Source organism: Hippoglossus stenolepis, chromosome 8, assembly GCF_022539355.2.
Source record: "Hippoglossus stenolepis isolate QCI-W04-F060 chromosome 8, HSTE1.2, whole genome shotgun sequence".
NCBI classification, from domain to species: Eukaryota; Metazoa; Chordata; class Actinopteri; order Pleuronectiformes; family Pleuronectidae; genus Hippoglossus; species Hippoglossus stenolepis.
In genome coordinates, this window is record NC_061490.1 from 14,689,659 (window position 1) to 14,714,406 (window position 24,748).

Consider the following 24,748-nt stretch of genomic DNA (forward strand, 5'->3'; position numbering starts at 1 on the left):
CCTCCTCTTTCTTCTTTGCCTTCTCCTCCTTCGCTTTCTCCTCCTCTTTCTTCTTTGCTTTCTCCTCCTTCGCTTTCTCCTCCTCTTTCTTTTTGGCCTTTTCCTCCTCTCTTTTCTTGGCTTTTTCGGCCTCTCTGGCTTTTTCTTCCTCTCTCTTCTTTGCCTTCTCTTCCTCTCTCTTCTTCGCTCTTTCTTCCTCTTCTGCTTTCCTCTTGGCTTTTTCCTCTTCCTTCTTCTTTACCTTTTCTTCTTTTTTCTTTGTCACCTTGTTGTCAACCTTTTCCTCTTCTTTCTGTTCCACCTCTGCCTCCTTGTCTTTTACTTCAGCAGTCGGCTTATTTTCTTCATCTTTAGTCTCTGGTTGTTCCTCCCTTGTTTCAGCAGAATGCAATTCTTTCTCCTCCTCTGTTGGTTCTTCTTTCTTTTTCACAGTTTCCTCTTCATTTTTCACCTCATCCTTTTTCACTTTCTCCTCTTCCTTCTCCTCCGCTTTCTTCTTGGCCTCTTTCTTTTTCTTTTTACTGCCCTTCTTCTCAACTTTTTCCTGCTCCTTCTTCTTTTCCTCTTTTTGTTCTTTTGGTTCCTCTTCTATCTTTTTCTCTTCTTTGGCCTCAGATTTTTCACCTTCTGCTTTAGCCTCCTTGTCCTCACTTTTCACCTCTTCCACCTTCTCCTCTTCAGTCGTGTCAGCTTTTTCCTCCTTATCTGCCTTTTCCTCCCTGGCTTTCTCTTCCTCAAACCCCTCACCCTCTGAGCACTGTGAACGGCGTTTGAGGAAAGATGAGAAGAGGCGAGAAAGGCCTTTGCCAGCGGAGGTCCTGGTACGAGGCTTCAGCTGCTCCTCCTCAGGTGAGGTAGCGACGTCAGCAGGCCCAGGCTCGGAGGCCTGTTCCTGGGCCTTCTGGCTGCTCGACTGCTCCCCCTCCGGCTCAGACGCAGCCGCCTCAGGCTTCTGTTTGTTCTCGGATTCAGGCTCGGGTTCGGCACCACTGGCCTTCTGCTTGCCCTCAGTGTCCGCCTCGCTCACCGCACTCGCCTCTGTTGTCATGGTAGCCACTGCGAAGGAGAACAGAAGGGAGTCAGGGCTGGAGAAAGGTCACAGTGCTGGACAGAGTGAGACACTGCACAGCGCGGCTATACTTGGAACACATCAAACAAGATTAGGAGCAGTGGACTATTAGCCTGTGTGTAGCCAACATTACAAAGCATGGACTGAACTATACGCTTACAATATGTGATGCTTACATATTTGTGACTGAACAAAACAAGCATTTAGCTAACTAAGGGACTTTCTCCCAACTTTACAGATCAAACTATTAATCCATCGATTAAGACAGTTCTCAGCAGATTATTCAATATTGAATATAAATTGGAAAAAATCTGTATGCATGCTTCATCACTCTCAATACGTTATAATTTTAGCTACGGCTCCAATCAAGAGCAATTTACTATGCGCAATTTGTATAATGAGTAATTTATATTCCTGCTTAAATGTATTGTTGGCTGCCTGTACTGAGCAGAGATTCATTCCATTAAACAAGAAGCCGAATGCCGCCCACAGATTATATTTTAACACACACACACACACACACACACACACACACACACACACACACACACACACACACACACACACACACACACACACACACACACACACACACACACACACACACACACACACACAATGGCCCTCCTTGTTAAAGAGTGTCTGTGTCTACATTGAGTTCCGAGGGCGAGCTCACAATACTGCCGATCACAGACTCATTAAATCTCACTGACACAAAGGAGGCATTTTGTTTCAGAGCTCCCTATTAGCATCGGCGGGATCATCCACGCCAAGCATGCTTGGCTCCTCAACTCGCACACGCCCACCCTGCACAGGTCAACTCAGGCATCTACATACACACAGAAATAGGTGACGGGATGATATTACACATTGGAGTGATTTAAATCTCTTTAAATCTCTCAAGAGATTGTTTTTTTGTGTTTACAGAGAGGTGGATCTGCATAATTGCAATATAGAACTTGAATGATTTTTGCATAAATGGTTGGATATATCTTCCCTGGATTATTCAAAAACAGAAATTCCTGACTGAGTTTTTTTACAATAAACAATATCAAAAATGTATATATTAGAACCCAGCTGATGAATTATCTATAATCTAATATGTCATTAATCACATATATCAATATCAGCATTTACATTAGTATGTAGCACATTATACATCAGTAACAAGAATTTAAAGTATAGAAATTCTAATTGTTCATGTTGGATTTAAAAACAAATTTAAAAAGGAACCTTATTGAAAATGTTTGCTTTTATATTTCGATATCAGTATCGGCCTCAAAATAACAGTATTTATGCATTTATATACTTGAGATCAATTTATTAGCCTGCTGCAACCATACCTTTCTAAATGACTTACATTCGCCAGTGATGTTAGTCAGAGTTCAAGGACTGAGTTTAATGGACATGACTTTGTGTCAATGTGGCAGCACAAGGACAATCAGGTATATTTAGAAACTTCTAACCAGCTGATTAAATCACACAAATACACTGAAATACACTGGAGGTATTATGCAATCACACACACACACACACACACACACACACACACACACACACACACATACATACACACCTCCTGCTCTAAGTGAGATCACTTACGATGGCTCACATCACAATCAATTCTTAACTTTAATGAGACATGCACGCATCCTGTCTGGACTGGGCCTTGTGACTAATGTGGCTGTGTTTGTCTCTTCCATATGTAGTTCAAGTCCCACCCTGCCTTGTATGGCGGTGGGGGGAGGGGACGTCCTAGACAGGCGGGCAGGCCGGTCTTCCAGATGTACAGGGCCGCCCAAAAGGCTAGAGCAGCCTCGCCCTCTATACCATACACTTCCCAGTGGCACTGCAGGACAGCAGGAGAGGAGGAGGGGGTACGCACACACAGACCAAATCCTCTTTAGCCCTCCCATTGTTTGTGTCCAGTGACCAATAACTGTGCTGCACACTATTACTAATCCTGCCAACCCTTCCCCCCACAAGACCCCCCATAGGCCTATTCCCTAGGTCACAACACACACACACATATACGCGCGCACACACACACACACACGTATGCATCACTGCTCACGGGCTCCTCTGGGTCTTTTAATGCTCTGTCATCTCAATTCTGATTGTCAGGAAACAGACTTGCTCCTAATGGACCAGCTGAGCTTGTGTCGGCTGCCTCCTCCATTTTGTGTTTCCTATCTAACATCTCTGCCATCAGCCAGCTGAGCAGGACTAACCTGCATCATGACTGATTGAGACAGCAGCGGCCACAGGATCTCTTAATATAGCATCAATCTCTCATAATATGAAACGTATTTCTTTTTTTCATGTGGAGGTAATTAGATGAAATATTGCCATACTCTAAAGAAAAAAAACCTGCCCTCAATACTACATAATTAGCGTCTCTAATGAGCTGAATTATAGATGAAGTAGGCCACCCTCCAGCTAGATTGAGAATATGCAAAAAGCTGCTGGATCAGGTGCAAACACCAGGGCTGGAGTTAAACCAGGATCTGATTTAAAGTTAATGTGACCTTTAATTAAATTTCATTTTCCCACAGGAAGCTCATTTGAAATCTAAAGAGCTTTTATTTGACTCAGGGAATTTTACTTAAGGGAATGAGAAATTTAAATTGACTGTTTTGGGGGACATTAAATATTTTATATGCTTAAATTTACGGTGTGAGCAAAAAAAGTTTGAATTGATGTTAACTCAATGCCTTGACTGCTACTAACACCAAAACCCACTCTAATTCGCTGCTAACCCAAGTCATGAGGTTTAAAAACATGTTAATTTTAAGGAATTTGTCTAGACACTCTAATGGTTTACATTATTTGCTGCTGTGTGAATGTGTCTGTGATGAAACTAGATGAGAGAACTGAATGGGGAAGAGCTTGCAGCAGAGGAGGAGATTCAGTATATAAATAGCTGCATGCGCTCAGGATGCAGGGACTCATTAGTTAGCCTTTACAGACAAGCTCACATCTATTTCTGTTTACAGTGCACTGCACACAACACGCATATGCACATGAGCATACATGTGTGCACAGCCACAAACACACACAGTACTGAATTTATAGTCTTGTTTTAAAGAAAGCAGGGGAATGTGCAATTTGTTTTGAATAAATTCACAGCTCGTTCATGACCAATATCAGCCAGTGACTGTCAATTTCCAAAATAACTTTACCTTGTAGGGACACTCGGACGTAAAGAAAGCAGGTTTCCTGGGTACTGAGAGCAGGCTTAAGGAATTAGAAGGAGTTTAGAGTTAATCAGCCCCCAAGTGACCGAGTAAGATTATCTCCATCTATCTACCTGCCTGCAGAATCTATCTCACTGTCTCCCCCCACTTTGCTTCTCTGTCTCTCAGTCTGCCTCTCTGGGTGTGTGTGCATCTCTGCATGTGTGTGGGTGTGGGAGAGGGAGAAGAGCTGGCAGAAGCACAGTGGCGATCAGCTGTGCTGATTCATGGTTTTATGCGGGGCCCCGCCTACCTGGCTGAAAATCATCAGAAATGAAGGAAAGGGCCAACATATCAGTCCTCTGGCCACATGGTGGCTCCTATTAAACCCTCTCAGTAAACACAGACAAACACATGCCAACATACACGCTAACACGTGCCAGGCTAAACTCTCTGTACTTTGAGCTAATGCACACAGGTCTGCCCAGCAACATCATGAACGCACAAAATAGGCAAGAGCTGAAGTCCTCATGGTGCATATATTTACTTCATCTTAATTATTCTACTAAATAACAACACATGCTGGATGTGGATTTTATAAAAGCGACCAAACTTTGAATGAAACACTATAATGAGAGATTCCGTGACACCATCTCTCTTGTGGGAACTGGGGGACACTGGGGCTGCAAAGGTTTATTTGAGTCGAGCTCACTGTGTAAACCTACGCCAAACCCACCTCTGAACTAATCAATACAGACAGATGGTCTGTGAGCCCGGTGCTGTAACATGAACCAACATGGGAAAAGAATGAGGTAGCTAGATTGATTTACTGCGGTCGCCCTGAAAGCATCTCTGAATCCATTTCCAACCTGACCTCAGCCACAGCCCATTGAAGGAACAGTGCATCTGTGCATCAGTGAATTGTTTTTGGATAACAAATAAAATTCACATCTCTGTCAGATATATTGTTTTGTAGAATTCATTAATGGATCTAAAATGAGTCCTGTATTGTTACTCAATTTATTTTACGAAAATAAAAGAATTCTGCAATTGGATCTTAGACTTATTTTTGTAAAGATGATGTTTGTTTTTTTCTTACATGGTCTTACAGTCAAATCCAAGCACTCCCTGATTCATGGGGAAAAGTCCATAGGAATCTGTTGTGGAGTCTGTTGCCCATTTAGTAATGCTCATAGTAGTCGTCTAAACTGCACGAATGCATCATAACTCCCAAAAGAGGATTAACACCAGCAGGCTCTTCTGGGACCTTGATGACCTCACTCTCACACAGCAGAGCCAAAAACATCCTCCAGCTTCACTTCAGCAGCTCTGTATTCACATTACAACACTGCTGATTCAGCAGTGGAGGAGACACCGAGCGCCCAGGTCTTATCTCTTTGTCATTTTTTAACCAGTGTTTACTTCTGCCGCTCATGCAAGCACTTCCCAGTGCACCTCACACTAACGCTGCCTCTGTCTCTACCTCGTCCTTCCTACGTCATATCTGCAGCGCTTCATAAAAGATTATCTGACTATATATATCCAGCAGTATCATCAATGGAGACGAGGCTTATTGGATGAGTTTCTCCCTGAGTGTGTTGTAGGGTAGGCATGTGCATGCACAGGAACACACACACACACACATTAAAACATACATTGCCCCCCCAGCGAAGGTGGATATTTTTAACCCATATGCCCCCCCCTAAAAGCAAGTTATGTCAACCAGAAAATGAAATCCAAAGAGCAGAGCTGTCTCGGCATGAAAAGGCAACAAACGTCTGAACATCTCAGCAGTAGTGTTCTTCAAAACAACATACACACCTCCCCTCACCTTCGAGACATGCTGACACAAGGGGGACACACGTGAATCATCTCTAACAATGACTAATTAACATACGTACAATTACAGGGCGGTGAAATATAACAAGCACGTCACCTCCTGCCAACTCAATATGTTATTTTTAGAATTTTGAATGTTATCACGCTAAGCACTGAGGCTAAGGCCGGGCTATATGGCCAAAAATTATAGCAAGATAAAGTTGCTCATATCAGTAGATATTGATAATTATCACAATAAAAAGGTCATATTTTATTTCCTCTTAAGTTTAAAGACCGATTTTTGCTCCTGTGTGAAGGTTGTGGTTTTAAACTTTAAACATTAGATACACATCAAAACATTTTACAAATCTGTCATAGATCAGTTGTGTATTTTACCTCCTCACGGTGCTTGCACATAAGCGACTTTTCAATATATATCAAAAAGTATTATATTTATCGATTGTGTTTTATTGCTCAGCCCTAATTGAGGCAATTTTTTCTCCCATATAGTCCTTATCCTTTATAAGCGTTTTCACATTTAGTAAGAAATTACATAACTTATATACAATAATATGTTTGTTTGTTGTTACGCTGTATTTCAGACTCATAGGTCCATGTTAGTATTCAAATTTTAATCTAAAAATGGCAAAATAATAATGATAATCTTAAAAAAATGATCATACAGTTTGTGGTGAGTTTTACTGTTTACTATGAGCAAACTGTGCTGTTTCTTTTAGCAGAGTGAGAACTGGTCCATTCATTTCCACATAAACAAGTCGCACATCTCGGCTCATATCCTCCACTTTTCTTCACGGGGGATGCTCTTTAACTACTGCCACGCTCTTTCAAACTGGACCATACTGCGGGTTATATTGGTTGAATTGGTTTTTTAGCAATAACACACAATACGACTTCTACCCTCTGCTTTTTAAATCCAAACCGCTGAGCAGCGCAGGGCTGAATCGGAGCCAACGTGCCAGGGTATTTAAACAAATCTGTGTACGAAAATGGCGCCGAATGTCCAACAAAACAAACAAACACCAACTCGTCCTGCACCGCGGGAGAAGCGCGCGTCTTTTTAAAATGCTCGTCTTACCTACTCTGGGGTTCGCGTCAACGGGAGAAGCGAACTGCGCAAAAAAAAAGAAGTCCCACAAAATCCAGTTATTCCGCTCGTTCACTGGAGAGACAACGTTGCGGAGCCGCACATGCTTTGTTGTGCCGGAGGTGTCCGATGCTCGTAAAGGGGCGGAGCCTCAGAGAGAGCCGGACTGGAGCTGACCAACGGAGAGGCGAGGAGAACACACACACACACACACACACACACACGCACACGCACACACGCACGCACGCACGCACACGCACACACACACACACACACACACACACACACACAATAGCCGTCTCCATGACTTCACATTGACTTACATTGATTTCCTGGATATTCTAACCTAAACTTAACCTTAAGCTAACCCTAAACCCGATCTGATGTATTCACCTCAAAATTCAGTGATTTACATTATGGGGACTGGATTTAAGGTCCCCACAACATGGGGAATATCTGTAACACACACACACACACACATTACATTGACCTACATTGATTTCCTAGAGACACTTTAACCTTATAGCCCTCCGCCTTTTCATAGGCAAATATAATACCCAAGTACGTTTTTCTGTTTGTTCTGTTATTATTGGTGTGTTTAAGCACTTGTTTATTATCTTATTTTGTATTTTTAAGACAAATGTGTGATGTTTAGCACTTATTACATTTTATTGTATTGTTTGAACTAACACAAAAAAAAACATGTGTATGGTACATATGTAGGTATTGTTTTATCACGCTATATTTGTTATTTCAACGAGTGCTCACTCTGGACTTCTGTTCTTTTAGAATGGTAAGCTCTGTTTATCTATTAACTATTATTTATTATTTAAATCATTTTTATGTCATGTTAACATTCAGCAATCTTGAGTAATTGAATAACAGGCTGTAACCCCTGCTGCCCCACCTGAGTCGGTGGTCCTTTAAAACCCTTATTTTATGACACAAAACTGATTTGTTGTGGTGTTTCCCCTCGTAGCACTCATTAAGAGGGCAGCATTTTAACCCAAACCTAACTTTAATCTTAACGTAAACATGTCTTCACTTTAAAATGTAATGATTTACGTTATGGGGACTTGCTCTTTGTCCCCAGTGAGGAGACAAGTCCCATAATGTGACTGTGTACACAGATTTAGGTCCCCACAACATGAGGAATACCTAGTCCACATACACACACACACACACCACATGTCCGAGGTGGAGAAGAGCAGGCAACTTTAAAGTGACACTGATTAGAAGTGCCCCATGCCTCTAAATATATACATCTGCATTAGAGAAACACACGTTCACTGTGAGATCCCTGCAGTAATCTACACGAGTAATCCTAAACTTTCTAAATCTGCCTATGTGCATTCTCCACCACCATCATCAAGTGCATATTTTCTGCGGACCACAGCAAATATTTATATCAATTGTCCACTTTTAATTCACAAGTCATTACCGAGTTGGAACAATGCACAAAGCCTCATTACAAAAAGTCCCAGCAGGCATGGAGGAAGGCCAGAGAGTACAATCATTAACAAAGAGCAATGTCCACAAAAGAGGAGGGAGGGGGGCAGACAGGCAACAGGAATACAACAGTGAGTCTGGCCCAGTCTTTTTCAAGCAGCAACACGGTGCATTCATCTGCACAGTATGAGGGTGTGAGGAGCCCAACCCTGAGCCAAGTGGAGTGATATTGAGAGAGGCACACTTTTAAATTCATGTGGAAAGAGGTAACAGCTGAAAATACGGTGTATGAGGACACCACGTCTTATCTAAATCTAAAATCGCAAAAACAAACACGTGCGTCTAATCACTCACACACACACATACAGGGAAGCTGTCTTTATGGACCCCAGCATGGTCCCCACCCATCTGCCTGACCCCATTAGGGCTCGCAGAGGCAGGAGGGGGAAGCAAGGGGGTTCATTATTCTCTTAACCACATGGGGTAAGGCACCATCACCTTTGTCTCACAGATACAAGTTCATGTGGCATGCACAGCAGTGTCACATGTCATTTCTGGCCAATTTATCTGCTATTCACTGAAGAAAAAGTCTTACCAGTGTTAAGGTTACTTCCCCAAAGTCCGACGATTCGACTTGTTTTAAAGTCCAAAAGCAGTTTACAAGAAAAACGAGAGACGCCTAACGATAAGAAAGAAAAGTTAAAGATACCTCTCTAGCACAGTGACAGTCGATAATGGCTTTTTTTTTTTTCTTTCTCTTTAGACTTTGCTCACAGAGCGAGACATCAGCAGCACGCCAGAGCTTTCACACATGCTGCTGTTAAACATTTACTGAGACAGAAAACACAGGGAAGAAACAAGGACAATCCGACTTCTGGGTGTAGTTGATTAGTCTGTTTTCTTTTCCACTTTGGTTTCAGGTGGAGTGAGGAAGTCAGGAAAGAGCGGAAGAGCGAGGGAGACAAACAAAGATTATGTGAAGCCACTCGCGTCGCCTCCAGTTGCTTAGAAACCCCTGCCCTGCCCTGCGCCTACTGCAAGGAGCAGGTGTCGAGCTGGACCCGGGAGAGGGAGGAGAGACAGAGTGGAGAGGGGAGGAGAAGAGGAGCAGCACTCACAGACCCACTGTCCCTTGAGACAACAACAGACTGGAGCCACAGACTCTGAGACGACCCACTCACGCAGCACACACACCCAAAAAAACTGACTCTCTTTCCCCCTCTGTCACTCTCCCCCATTTGTTCACAGGCAAACATGCACACACGCACACACACATACATGATAGTGCAGAGCTTTACGCCAGCTGAGTGCATGGGGGTTATGTTTGTTTGGAACATCTTTATCCCTCTCTGGCTCCATCACTCAGTGATTACATAACGTCCCATACCACTTCAACCCAATTCATCTCCCTTTGACTTTCAATACCGCATCTGGGTACGCGTCACACACACACGCCGCCTTCCCCCTCCCCGCGGTATCTTATGTAAAACAACATGTGCCGCTCTGAAAATGCTTTAAATGTGAATTTTGAGTGCATGTGTTGGAGACATGGTTGCAGGGGTTTTATTTGTGCTCAGAATCTGAGCTCTCAAAAGCACTAGCGGGATAGATGGTAACAGGGCATCAATATTCATAGAGCACCATTATGTTATGAAGAATTCATGAACCTGGAATGTTCCATGTTTCTGCCCCACCCTCTTCTCTAGCTTGAATTCTCTCACACCAGAGACTTTAAATTAAACAACATGATGTTTTTTCAAATGGAAAGATTCAGGATATGATGTTTTGTAGATTAACTATGTCCCGTGCATCAACCTAATTCAGAGAACAAGACAGGACAATTTTCCCCAAATAAATTGTAATATATTTTTTGCACCTACTATAAAACTACCATAATATTTGCATCCACAGACGATGCAAAGTAATGTTACAGATTAGTAAATAATCTTATATGAATATTCACACACTTGAATCTCATCTGAGATTTAAAAAAGACTGTTCCGAGCCCCGGGCCTCACAGCACACTGAACAAATTGCAGCAGACAGTCCAGTCCACCTAAGTGCATGTTGTATTGTGTTTGATCAGCTGACGCTACTGCAAATGCTCAGGTTGTCTTAGATTACGCTGCCACCTGGTGGAGAGATGGTGACTCAATGAACTTTTTACAATCATTTTGCTGATCTGACTAAAAAGATACTGTGATGGGACTTTAAAACTATCTTTCTATTTCTATCTTACTTGATAGCACTTACAGCATCTTACTTGACAGCACTAATATAATAATGTTGATAACATTTTAACATACACAGTCTAATCTGGATATAAATATGAGTTTTTTAAAAAAATATATATATATATATATATAAAAGTCCAACATTAATTATTAGTCTCAAGAGACGGAATCCCCGCCAATACTAATCTACATTAACACAGAGCTGTGATGCATGCTGGGAACGTGTGTTCATGAGAGATAAAGATGTGTTTGCGTCCAGATGCCTGAGGGTGACACATATTTTCTACTCCTCCCAAAACAGTCCGATGTGGACGACAGCAGGTCAGAAAGAATATTCACCACATTGCAGCTTCTCACTGGGATTCTTTCACAATGTTTTGTCCGAATCCCTTTTACCCAGAACATCAGAAATAATGTTATGCATTTGTAAGTATAAACGAATCCTAAAATAATGTACAACACTTTTTCTTATTATAGGAAGAAATAGTCCTGGTGGAGAAATAGCCCTCTCAATAGCACACTCTTTTCACTCAATTTAGTGAAGGATTAGACTAAATTTAAACAGGCATCTGCAGTTTATACAATGCAATGCAGAGGATACTGATGGAATCTGCAGTCAAATTCCATCACATAAAATAAATCAAGATTAAATTTACAACAAAATATTTTAATGACCGAAAAGCTTTGAATATAAATGATATGTTTCTCTGCAACTGAACAGTGTAATGTCATTAAAATGGTTCAATCATATTCAACTGAACTGATCTGTATGTATAGTTTTTATAAGGTCAAATAATTGTTACTACGCATGTGTTGTACGAAAAACATCAGAGTAAATCCATATATTCAATGGTTGAGTGAGATCATGGTGACAATAGAGCTTAAATGGTATTTGATACTCACATCATGTCCATGTAGAAGGCCATTGTTCAAAGCACGGTCAGTCCCAGAGAGTGTGAGCAGGTCAGAGGCCGAGAGACACAGAGAGAGAAAGAGTCAGAGCAGTAACACACTTATTTTATTAACGTGACAGGACAGAGTTAAATCAAATAGGTGACAACACACAGAATTCAGGTGAACATTTGGTTTGTATTTTGAACAACCTGAAAAGATCTGTCTGGCAAACTCCTCGTGCTCATTTAAATCTCTCTTTCTCAGGACTTTGGAGTCTGAAGTCCCCTTCAACTTTTTATTTCTATTTATGTATTTACTAGCTCTGACCTTACCAGTTGTTTTAGTCATTTTCTAATCTTTATTCTATTCAGTTTTTTTACTTTTTTCTCACACGTAACATTCTTAATCTAATAGTTGTGATATTATGTCGTCTAAAGCAGTTTGATCTTCAAATTGCTTTCAAATCTTCATTTTGACTTGCAAAGCACCTTGTGACTGTGTTTTGAAAGGTGCTATGTAAATAATGAAACAGCTACTAATTTCTCACATAGCTGAAGGGTCTGAATCTGAACATTCAAAGTTCTGTGAGAGTAAAGAAAATAGTTCCGGCATCATCTTGATAACAGAAAAAACTGAGGAAAACCAAAAAGGCTCAATATATATATATATATATCGCTTATACAGATTGTAAACATGGTGAGGACAACATTTATCTGCGAAGATAAGAAAGAAAGGAAGAAAGAATCAGTATTTAAACTAAGAAAAAATACAAATGAGACATTTATCGTGATAATTATCGATATCAACTGATATATTGTCAGATCCCATATCATCCTACCCAACCTGTACACTTATATTATTCCTACAAGGCTTTTTAAACGTTGTCTCACGTGATAAGACTTGTTGGGTACAGTCTATTATCTGGTTTATGAAAGTGTTTTGGGGCCCTGGGGTCTCCAGAGCAGATGAAACATGACAACAAATCAACAACCTATTTTAAAAACATGTCCTCTAACACTACATCATGTTAGGAGTCCTGTGTGTTGGTTTGCATGTCGGCTAACAGCACAAATAGCCTCTGACCCTGTCGCGTTGGACATAATCCCTCTAAATACGGCACCGCGGTGAACTCTACACGAACCGCACATAAACAAAACACGTCGCTGGAAGAAGAAGAAGAAGAAGAAGAAGAAGAAGAAGAAGAAGGAAATAAAAAAAGTGCGGGGCATAAAGATGGCAGCGGCAGTGTGAGGGAGACCTACCTGTGTGTTCACCCTCCTGCTCCACCTGGGCGCCGCGGTTCCGGTGTTTCCTCCAAAACAGGAACCCGCAGACGCTCGGTCAGTGTTTCCTCACGGAGGCGGTGACGCAGCAGCGAATGACGAAGCAGCGAGCACGGAGGGAGGAGGAGGAGGAGGAGGAGGAGAGCTCAGTGTGGAGGAGATCAGAGGTGGAGGCTGCAGCTTCCCCTCACAGATTACACTTCTTAGCCAGATGCATCCTTACAGCCAAGGGGATTTGTTACCTATACACATCTTAAGGCCTTTAGTGCTGACCTGAATCATGTTTCACACCCTGAAGGCTTTAGGTGACATGTTTTTTTGATGTTTTTCAGTTTGTGGCCGCCCTCCTGATAAGGTGATAACCTCGAGGGCAGGGACGTGCACAGACATTTTGAGGGGCCATTGCTTTAACAACCCCCGCCCCCCCCATGCTAGTCTAAAGCCATTTTCAGACATGAACAGGAAAGAAGAAGAGGGACCATATTGCACCTGCGTCAGGCTCATTCCACTGGCTTCCTGTTCGTTACAGGATTGATTTTTGAACTTTTTTTTATCTCAGCAGATTTGATTTTATTATCATTAGCAATTTGATATATTACGTATATGTGTTTTCTGATACACTAGCAGAGGCCTGGGAGGGTTCTGCGCTGTATTTGAGCTGTTCCTATAGGACTGCGCTTTCCTGGACAGAGGCTTCAGATGTTGTACCTGATTTGCTGGAGCCCCTCTCCCAGTTTGGGGGTTGCAGCCCCTATAATGCTCCTACTATCACAGGGATCACATTCCATTTCACCTTCCACGTCTTTTCTAGCTGTTCTTTAGACATACATGTATAAATTATATACATATATTATCGACTTCTCTGGTTGTTGGTATAAGTAATCCTCAGAACATTATATAGACTAAATGCGGAATGAAGATGAAGTGATGAGAATAGTGCTCTTTTTTTTCATGAAAAATGTCCGCTCAGTACAAAATAGGTGCAGCTCTTCTGCTGCATTTGTTTACATGAGTGGTTTCAGGGTCAGGGCATTAAAATAATGTGTGCTCGAAGATTAAGCTTTAGATCGACTTCAGGCTTTTCTCTCAGTTTTACAGTGCTCCATCACAAATAAGTCTTATATCAGCTAAATTCTTTCAATCCGCCCCCTCTCATGTGCACACCACTTGTTTTCAAACTGTACTGGTGGCTCCACACGGGGGAGCCGCTGTGCGTGTGTGCATGTGTGGAGGTGAAGGGAAGTGGCTGCTTATTATGTTTAGGAAGTACTTCACTGTGAGTACACATACATACTTATTTTCATAGTCACCTAGAGGAATTAAACTAAACTATCAGTTGTTAGTGTGGTAGTTATTGTTACTGGATATGAGCAAATGATTAGTAATAGATAGTGGCTGCTTCTCATGTCTCGTCACTAAAATACATGAACACTGCTGCTTTTTTGTGTCCCTCCAAAACAGGGGTGTGGTACATTATTAATAAATTATGATAATTTTTCAGTTGTGTATCAGAGACTGCACCAGTCTCAGTATTTTTCAACATTTAACACAAAGCTTTAGACGAATATGTCGTGTTATCACTGACATTTGTAACTGTTTTCTAAGATGGCCACTATGATTTTTCATGTTTATTTATGTGATGTAAATTTTTTAATTAAGCCAGTCATTTGCTGTGAATTGTTGTGTTGTCGCTACTGTTTTTTTTTTTTTTAATTCATTTTTTCCTGCCCAAGAAGAACAGAAAATGCAAATAAGCTATATAGGGGAATCTGGAATGTCAGTTGTGTTGTTGTCCTTGTTAAATAAACTTGTAAACTTAATAATTATATACTGGCTACTCTCGGTTAACATCACAGTGTGCATTGGTTAGAATGGAACAGCTCCATTTGATGACCCTGGATGTCCCTTGAAAAAGAAGAGTGAAATCCCAGAGGTGGCGGTAGACCTCAGTCTCACAGCTGCCACAGCTGGAACATCTGTCACAGCTGGAACATCTGTCACAGTAAACACAGAGACCAATGTTCGCAGTGTCGCAGTAAGTGAAGTATCTGACCTTAAAACGTTCAGAATCCTACACTACTCAGGTAATTCTGTAACATCCCTGACAAATTGAGGATTAATAGATGAGTGGATGGATGGATGGATAGATGGATAGATGGATAGATGGATGGATGGATGGATGGATAGATGGATAGATAGATGGATGGATGGATGGATGGATGGAGTAGCCCATAAATTGTCACACCGTAGACAGCACCTCTCATCCATTATCACGCAGAACAGCCAGGGAACACCCAGTGTGGTTAACTCTACACACTGAACTCCAGCCCTCTGCACGGAGATAAGAGCAACCGTCATCACCAACACACACATGTTCACACACTTGAATATGTATAGTATCTGTTGCCCCCTGTTGAGTGCCTTGGATGGATGGAAGTAGATAGATAGATAGATAAGATAGATAGATAGATAGAATTGATGTACACACGAATGTACACAAAACTCATCAATAACTATAATCAAATAATGTAAAATTAATATTCAACAATGGACTATTATTCACAAGCTTTTATTTTGAATACTTAAAGAATATTTGATACCATTAATACATTAGCACCTTTACTGAAAATAAAAAAACAGTTTTTTTAACTATACTATACTACTATTTAACTTATAAAAGTGTATTTCTGTTGTTGAATAACAAATTCTCAGTACTTCTTTATTAGAGCCCCCACATTATGGACTTTGCTCCCCCACTGAACTAAGACTTATTTTCTAGCTTATTTAAAATCCCTTCTATTTAATCTATAGAACTCCAGCCTATCTACTTTATATCTCCATTTTCTCCCAATATTTTATTATTATTATTATGTATCATCCCTGCATCACTGAATTTGGCTTCAACCAAAATATTTAGTGTGTGGAAAATGAAACAATATGAACCTTTTTGAATTTTGTCCACTTGTAATTATCAACAGGGTGATAATGGAATAATTTAAAGTTATATTTAATCGTACAGATGGTTTAAGGATTGACGTCATTATGGGATGTAAGGTTACGTTTCTAAGGTTATGGATCTATAAGTGAACAATAGAGGTGAGTCTCCACAGAGAGCAGCAGCCTGGAGGCAGCTCTTAGTGTTTCACCAGGAAGAGAAGAAGCAGCAGGGCGGGCAGGACGCGCAGCACCAGCCCTGCTGTGGACGAACATGAGCCGCTCCACGTCGTCCCACTGATGTTATGACTTGAATATGGCCGATAAGGGGCCGTTTTTGACCTCATGTATTATTTTCTACCTGTCGGTCGGGGCCGCAATATTCCAGATTCTCGAAGAGCCAAACTGGATGTCGGCCAGAGACAAGTATATCCTGCAGAAAGAAAACGTTTTAAAGAAGTATACCTGCTTGACTAAAGAAGCGCTGGATGAGATTTTGGAGGTATGAACTCATCTGTTTTCAGTTTACGACGGATAAGAACAGAGTTTCCCATTCATCCTAAAGGAGGGGAAGTTAAATTAAACCTACTGTTTGTAACTTTACGCACGATTGACCAACACACCGAGGAGCGCCCATAAACTGTCAAGAAGTTAAAAGTAATCCAGTAAAACCAAAGTGCAGATATTAGCCTGTATGAGACGGTGTTTCAGTCACCGTTGTCAACCTGAGCTGAGACACACGCATTGTGCAAGAGTAAGTGAGAGGTGGGTCGCCTGTGCGCGTCAGGACACATCAGGACTTGTTTTTCCTGATCACGAACAGACAAAAAGCATCAGGCCTGAAAGCGGATCAGGTGACAATATACCTTGTAAAAGCTTCTCCTGCTTCAGCCCGAATTTCTCTAAAGAAGAGTCAGAAAGTTGTAATATTTAATAAAGACCGGACGTTATTGCGCATGTGTCCCTGCTCCAGAAATATTTGCATTTTTGCGCAAGGTGTGTCCAGGTGCAAATGGCTGCACAGGATATGACTTTGAGCCCGAGTAATAGAGGACTGTGGAGGTGAATAGTGTTGTTACAGTCGTGTGTGAAATGGGTGATTTACTGTGTATTCACCACAGATCGTGTCGGAGGCTGCAGGTCAAGGTGTGACCATCACTGGCGAGAAACATCGCAACACGTGGGACTGGGTCAACTCGGTCGTTTTCGCTGCCACCATTGTCACCACCATAGGTTTGTATGTGTAGGCCATGCAGTATAGTAGCTCCTAGGAATTAAATTCACATCAAATATATTACTAACGTTTACTTTAATCACCTGGCTCACACATGTCAACATTTCTCATTTTAACATTTTTATTAGGCAGACAATTATTCCTATTTTACTACAAATTCAGAAAACCATAATCCTGAATAATGAAATAAGCTTACTGACATCTATGATTGATGTTATTGATAACAAATGTAATATGTATGTATGAATAATAACTAACACTAGCAATACTTTATTATAATATTGACTAATAATAATAATAATTTAGTACAATCATGCATTTGCAATGGTTGTTTAATTAATTTGTTATCATCAAATAAGCATTTTATTTTATCCTTGCTTAAGGCTAAAGGTTCAATTTCATACCTTTTTAGGATCACAATGACTAGATAGATGGATATTTAATAAAATCCTAAATCTAGATAGATGGATATTTTATTCATACCAGAAGGGAAATTACAGTGTTTCAGCATCAATTAAATACATAAACACAAGACTCACATATTCTATAACCCAGAAAACACAAGCAGAGGCAAATACGTCCGGGTAAAAACACCTACGTCAAATACTGATATGAAGGGATATCAGAGAGTTGCTTACCCTTCATTGAAGATAAGGTGAACAAAGCAATATCAATGTCTTTTCCCACAAGCTGAAGTGTACTGCACTAAATTCTGACTGAGGTGTTTGTAGTTTATCAGTTATCAGTTCCCTGTTGGTCTTGTTTGTATTTCTATTACAATATGCTAATATCTGTTAAGAAAGAACTGCAAACTATGCATGGCCAAAACATTCCCTTAAAGTAGCATTTCATAAGGGTTAATATAATCAAGAGCCACCTTAACCTTTTTAAACCTTGTATGTTATATTGTATCGTATTAAGACTCTTTAAGGTAAACAATTTAGGATTTTTAAAAACTTCTTATGAACCAGGGGAAGCCCTATTTATATAACCTTTAAAAAAGAAAAAAGTCCATATTTCCTGCTGTGATTCAACGTTTTCTCTTGTCATCCACAGGTTATGGCAATGTCGCGCCCAAGACTGAAGGTGGCCGTGTGTTCTGCATCCTGTACGGTTTGTGTGGGATCCCCCTATGTCTGGTATGGATAAGCGAGCTGGGTTCGTTCTTTGGAGACAGAGCCAAGCGTCTGTCCCAGGTTCTGATCCGTAAAGGCGTTTCAGTGGTAAGAAAAGACAGAATGGTGGAGTTAGTGTTTATCTGAATGCTGAATAAAGTTGCAATATAACATTTATGTTTTCTTCCTTGTGTCAGAAAAAGGTCCAGTTAACCTGTACGGCCTTGTTCCTGTTATGGGGGCTGTTTGTGCACCTGGTGATCCCTCCATTTGTTTTCATGTCTGTGGAAGGATGGAGCTACCTGGAAGGCATCTACTTCTCTTTCATCACTCTCACAACGGTTGGTTTTGGAGATTATGTGGCAGGTAGGTTTATTTTACGACTTGATTTAGCTCATTTCTCTGAGGTTATTCTGCATCTGAACTTCTTTTGTTTCCTTTGTAATGAAAGCAATGTCATTCTATGCTTCCATTTCCATTTCAGGCGTAAATCCAAACATAGAGTACCCCAGACTGTACAGAACATTTGCTGAGATATGGATCTACATGGGCCTGGCCTGGCTGTCTCTGTTCTTCAGCTGGAATGTCCACATGGTAGTGGAAGCTCACAAGAAGTTCAAGCAAAGACGACACAGGTACCGAAACATAGATGACGAGGAGCCCCAGCAAGAAGGGGAAAAGCAAAGCCCACACATGAAGCAGTCCGTCATCGACATCTTCAACTTCCTGTCTGAAAATGGGGAGGACTACAGCACCGTCATCCACGATATCGGAAGTACGGCAAAAAATAGAAACCCTGAAGAGAAAGTCAACCGCTCTAAGAGCTGCAGCGACATCCTGGCCATCCGTAACCTGGATCATTCGCCGAGTCACAAACACATGATCAGTATCAGTCAGGTGTTCATGACCGCAATGGTGGATCAAGAGGAGGAGCGTCCGCCACAAGAGAGCAACAGAGACAGTGAGCCTCCAGAATGTGCAAGGACGGCAGGTAGCATGGAGAACAAGGACAGTTGTACATTTGAACCAGAAAATGATGGTATCATCTTCACTGTACCTGCCAGAGATGCTGCCGAAGAACAGACTGTACAGCAGGCGGGTGGAGGGGAGAGTAGGTTCCAAATATCCAAAGTAAATGAAGATTTGTTCAAGGACAAAGATGAAAAAGGGTAAAACAATACCGTTATGTATCAAGGGGACAAACTGCATCCGTGCAATTCAAGGGTGGACGGTTTAACAGCCTCCTAACTGCATCTTTTTAAAATTTAGAAAAGTAACCTCAGAGCCAGGTGGATCTTCAGGGTCGTGCTTTGACGGCTTTGTGCCGTTTGGATGACATAGCAGCCACTTGTCACCTTTCTTAAGGTCTACAGACTAGAAACATTATAGTACAGTCTTTTAAGGACACCGACACAAGATAAGAGTAAATTACACTAAGAGACAATATCCATTTAACTGAATTTGAATTAATTAATTGGGAAACATGAGGTGTGTTGCTTAATTTTCAGATTTTCACTATTTTGAGGAGGGATTATTTTATGCACAGACCCTTTCTTCATTGTTCTATAGTTGAAATGCTCCAAATTATTAGTCTGTGTAAACAGTTCGTCATGTCAAGGGTTGAATGAGCTGAGGCGCAGCTCTCCTCGGATTTGAATCTCCACCGGAGTTTGCCCTGTGTGCAGCAGATCTGAAATGTAAATTTTTCCTGCAGTTTCAACAGGGGATGAAGGCATCGCAGGATCCTTCAACCCCTGATTGGAAAACTCTGCACATGAGAAAATGCTGCTGATGTATGATTTAGCTTGAGGAGATAAATACAGGGATGCTTCGTTCAGAGTTTAGTCTGCTGATTACAACGAATATAAGACGTATGACTCATGACTGATCATAATGTAGATGATTCTTAAAAGAAAAAACTAATTTATAGATTCATGCAGTTTTGCATTCTTAAGGACAGACAATCTTAAAGTACTGTGATGTTCAGTAAAAAGTATCCAGTAAAATATTATTTTCATGATAAACGGCAAAGCAGCTATATGAACTTTTTTACATATTTTATTGAAAATATAAGCACTTATTTCACAGCGTTTCTTGTAGTTGGTCAGTTCAGTGTCTACAACCATTTGCAAAAAATGCTGATGTACCCACGACCATGAAAAAGTCACGAAAACGAAATGCATCCATTTTCCTCCCACGAGAATAAGAAAAAAATGCATTTCCCCACATACGAGCGCTGTGATTTATGTTAATCATCATTCAAATCACCATTGTCCGCGCCTTGCAAAGAGGTGAGTCATTGCCTACTCCAGATCACAGACCAAGGCTTTGTGGAACACAGTGCCAATGAGCAACTTTCCCCCATATACTGCTGCTACGGACGAACCCATGAGCACACTACCATCGTCTTCATACACCTGAGTCACCACTGGCTGGTCAGAGTGAATCTTCTGGACGCGGATGACCTGCACAAAACACAATCACACGACAGAAAGAATTATAACGAGATGAATACATGTAAAACGATTGGTCATCTGTTTAAGTAAAGAGAATAAAAGGTGCAGAAATTACACATGTAAAAACATATTTTGTTTTGCAATGTTGGTCATCTCACAATTTGCAAACTGATAAAAGGACAAACCTCTGATCCAGGTGGGTCGTTGGGGTCAAACACATAAAGTTTCCATCCATTAGGGTGACAGCCTAACCACAGGTCGCCTGTTTCAGGGTCGACTTCAATGTTGTCACAGAGAGAACCCACAGCCACAGACTGGTGACAGGATCAGAAGGAGATATTTATCATTAACCTTAAATGACAATTCTACCACGGACGGATTTTGTACTTGAAATTACCTGCATTGATGTGTAAATTGTCTGGAGACATGTTAAGACCTTCATCTAAGTTACAATTATGAACAACTAGAATAGTAGTAGAGTGCACAGCTTCCCACCATTTATTTTAGATGTAAACTATACACGTATCATATTACGTCCTAATCTACGACCTATAAAAATATCAGTCCTTTATGCCAGATTTTTTCATCAAGGTGCATAAATTATTCCCTGGGAAATTAATGAAAATGTAAAAAAAAAAAAAGAAGGCCTTTCTCACAAAGTTAATGAAAGTGAAAATAACGTCCTGAATTTGCCCCAAAAGTTAACGGCTTCTTCCACAAAGTTTCATTGAAATCTGTCGATTACTTTTGCGTAACCTTGCTTACAAAAAAAAACCTAACAAAATCAACAAACAGAAGGACAACAAGAGCAAAATTTATAAATAATAATACTGATGAGGCCCACTGATTGAATTAAAAATATTACTTTAAGTCTGAAATATTTACCTTCAGAGAGACCAGTGAATTGTCTTCTTTTCGCTCCAACACATGCACATTGTGCCCTAACAGATCTGCCACATATATATGTCTGTAAATAAAAAAAAGAATACAACAATGAGGCAATCAAACATTTGAAGCATGAATTATAATACGTGTGACCCTGAGGATCATTCCTACCGCTTGTCTGGTGAGATGTTGATTCCGTTCGCAAGGTAGTAACCATCAGAGACGACTTTCACATCCGTGGGACTGTAGTACACAACATTAGTCCAAGACAGTCCCAGAACAGGCTCCACAAAACCTTTCATGAGCTCATGGGAGAAATAGTGGTCATTTGTTGCATAGAAGCTATCCATGCCCACTGCAACGATGTCGTTCACACTGGAAAGAAAAAACAGAATTGGAACATTATTTAAATGACATTATATTTAATTTGTTGAGCACAATATGAAAATATTTTGTGACGCTTTCTTATGACAAGAGATATCAGATGCACTGAAGCTCACGACTCAGTAAGTCAGACAGTAGGGGTCACTGTACTGTACCTGTGGAGAAGTTCGTGCTTTATAGTTTTCACGTGCACAAGGAGGTGGTTGTCCTCGAAAAATTGGAAGATCTCGACTTGGCTTTTGTGTTGTGGATGATTGACAACAAACAGGTAAATTGTGTCATCTGATGAGAAACAAGGAAAGCATTGTCAAAATAAACAACAGAATACTGGAGACCAAACCGGCCCATGCATTCTTTGTACACATAAACACTTGTGACTTAGTTTAGCATTAACATAATGCAAATGTACTGATCGCGTAAAATACAAACACACCCAGGTTTAACAATCTCAGCTATTACAGTTGGGACCACAGGAGCTATTATAAACAGGTTTGTCCACATACTCCACACAGGCTCATATCCACCAAACACGAAATATAAACTTCCCTTTTACTAGTCAGATTATAGACAGTCACAGAAACTGAAAATTAAATAAATTTCCCTGTTGTTTAATGGAAGATGAATGAAAATATGTGTAACAGAAAAGTCTTTATTTCTGGATCGAGTTGAAAGACCAGCACAAAGCCACTAGACTTCGGTTTTTACCCTTTGGGGCAGAATGGTGAGTAACATTAACCATGTGTGACCTTTACCTGTTGGATCGGTGTATGCACTGATGCCATGAGGGTTGAATGAGTCCAGGTCAAAGTTTCTTGGCATGCGCAGCTCCACCGGTTTCATCCGAGAGTCTTGTAGGTCGAGGGAGAAGATCTTTCCTGTCGCCTCTGGGACTGGCAGTCCAGGAAACCTCAGACCCTGGAGATATTAGAAATACATGAAATTACACAGACGTCAGACTAATGAAAAGAAATTCTGCACAGCAAAACAAAAATCCCCACTGATTGGAGACAGGTGGTTGGAGACCAGCCCCCAGATTGATGATAATAATAATTTATAGAACATCTTTCATACGTACAAGGCTGCTCAATGTTCTTTACAAAAGTAAGATGAATAAAAAAAATAAAATCATGAAATACAAAAAAGCATATAGAGGTAGACAAAACAATAAAACATGGTAAGATGTTATAAGGGAAGGCGGTGTTATTTATAAAGCACAGTTCATACACAGAGGTAGATTCAAGGTGCTGTACAGGGTCTTTAAACGCAACACAGAGGCCCAATCAGAAGAAATCTATTTAAAATCAGAAAGGACAGTTTAAAACAATTGCCAACCAACATAGAAGAGGTTAACAAGAGCAGAATAAAAGAGATTAAAAGAGGTACAAGATATAAAAAAGAATGTAGAACTGGACCAAGCTAAACCAGGAACAATGAAAGCTACGAGCAATAAGCCTCTGAATAAGTAGCTGCATGTTTTTCTGCACTTGAAGTCATGCATGCAGGTCAAGTAGACTAAAAGAGCAAAGCACATGAACAAATTGACCTTTATGGAAAGTGAATATAGTTTGATAGTGAATAGTTAGTCTTCTTATAGTTGTTCTTATTAAGAACAAAGTTTGGTCACGTGTTTTATCCGCAGGACTTTAATTCCTTCAGTGACTGTTTGTTCAGCCTCAGATAAACTTGGCTGCTCAGCAACTCAAACACTCACAGTGCTGATAAAGGCGAGTCCGTCTCCCAGGATCGTGATGTCTTCCGAGCCAGAATCTGAAAGCAGCGCAGTCACGCTGTTAACTTTGAGTTTACAATTTGTTTGTGTGGCTTTTAAAACATTTTTTATTCTCTCTACTCACCCAGATTTTTCAACGCCACACAGTTGGGCAGGTGATTCTGCAGCAGCTCTCTGGAGGCGAGGGCCCTTTTCCTGCAGAGGGTTGAACACAAGCTGCATGAACTAAACTTTATCTCCACAGGAAGCAAACGTCGTTCACACACGCACTTGTCTTTTCTTTGTACTTTACCTCAAGTTCACGATCCTCTCTCCCAACAGGGCCGCGATGGCCGCTACTACAAGCGAGGTGCACACGAGCTTTCCCATTTCCAAATTATGATCAACTCAAATTGACAGCGGATCCAAAACAACCAGGCTAAACTACAGCTGCTGCGGAGGGACACGCGCAACTAATGCTGCCTTCATGACAGTCGGACATCTGAGAACCCTACGTTTCATTTCGTCTCAGGGTTGCCAGGTCCGTGGGGTTCCCGCGGAATTTGGCTGCTTTTGAGTCAGTCTGTGAAGGACTCTCACCTGCACGCACGTCTCAATCCCAACCTGGCAACCCTAGTCACTTTATCCCTAAAACCAGACCTGATACTCTGGTCCAACACCCAATTTAACAGTACCCTGGGAGGATGCTAGGGATGAAGTGAATGAGAGGAAAAGGCTGTGGTATGCAGACATGGCATTTGAGGCAGAACAACGTGTCTTGAAAGCAGTAGTTTGCCCTGTGGAGGTTGGCTGCAGGGGTTTCATTGCAACATCCACCATCAGGTTGCTCAGACATCTGGGGATCCAGGGACAAGCCTTGCACCAGACCATAAAGAAACAAGATGCTAGGGACATTCACCCAGGTCTGATCAACCTGTGGTGGGCCTGTCTTAGAAGAGGGTGTCTTGTGATTAAAAAGCCGAAACACCTTATGTGTACCTTAG

General features: G+C 41.1%; 3 protein-coding genes across 3 annotated transcripts; 1 reads left to right on the forward strand and 2 right to left on the reverse strand.

The window, feature by feature from the left end:
* Positions 1-169: 169 nt before the first annotated feature.
* On the reverse strand, positions 170-7,316 carry LOC118114208 (vicilin-like seed storage protein At2g18540; the record flags this gene model as incomplete). The annotated part of the gene is made up of 2 exons (XM_035164524.1): positions 7,160-7,316; positions 170-1,056 (listed from the first exon to the last, which is right to left on the reverse strand). A coding segment is annotated over exon 2 (879 nt), but the record flags the coding sequence as incomplete, so codon positions are not given.
* An 8,864-nt stretch (positions 7,317-16,180) lies between these two features.
* kcnk5b (potassium channel, subfamily K, member 5b) lies at positions 16,181-20,897 on the forward strand. Its single transcript, XM_035164463.2, has 5 exons — positions 16,181-16,464; positions 17,084-17,195; positions 18,253-18,419; positions 18,509-18,677; positions 18,796-20,897. Exons 1-5 carry the CDS (start codon positions 16,279-16,281, stop codon positions 19,482-19,484), a joined length of 1,323 nt encoding a protein of 440 aa, XP_035020354.1. The 5' UTR covers positions 16,181-16,278; the 3' UTR covers positions 19,485-20,897.
* LOC118114176 (serum paraoxonase/arylesterase 2) lies at positions 20,354-24,238 on the reverse strand. The gene is made up of 9 exons (XM_035164464.2): positions 24,058-24,238; positions 23,890-23,960; positions 23,748-23,803; positions 22,789-22,951; positions 22,192-22,318; positions 21,824-22,027; positions 21,653-21,734; positions 20,953-21,081; positions 20,354-20,776 (listed from the first exon to the last, which is right to left on the reverse strand). Exons 1-9 carry the CDS (start codon positions 24,132-24,134, stop codon positions 20,615-20,617), a joined length of 1,071 nt encoding a protein of 356 aa, XP_035020355.2. The 5' UTR covers positions 24,135-24,238; the 3' UTR covers positions 20,354-20,614.
* Between the last annotated feature and the right edge of the window lie 510 nt (positions 24,239-24,748).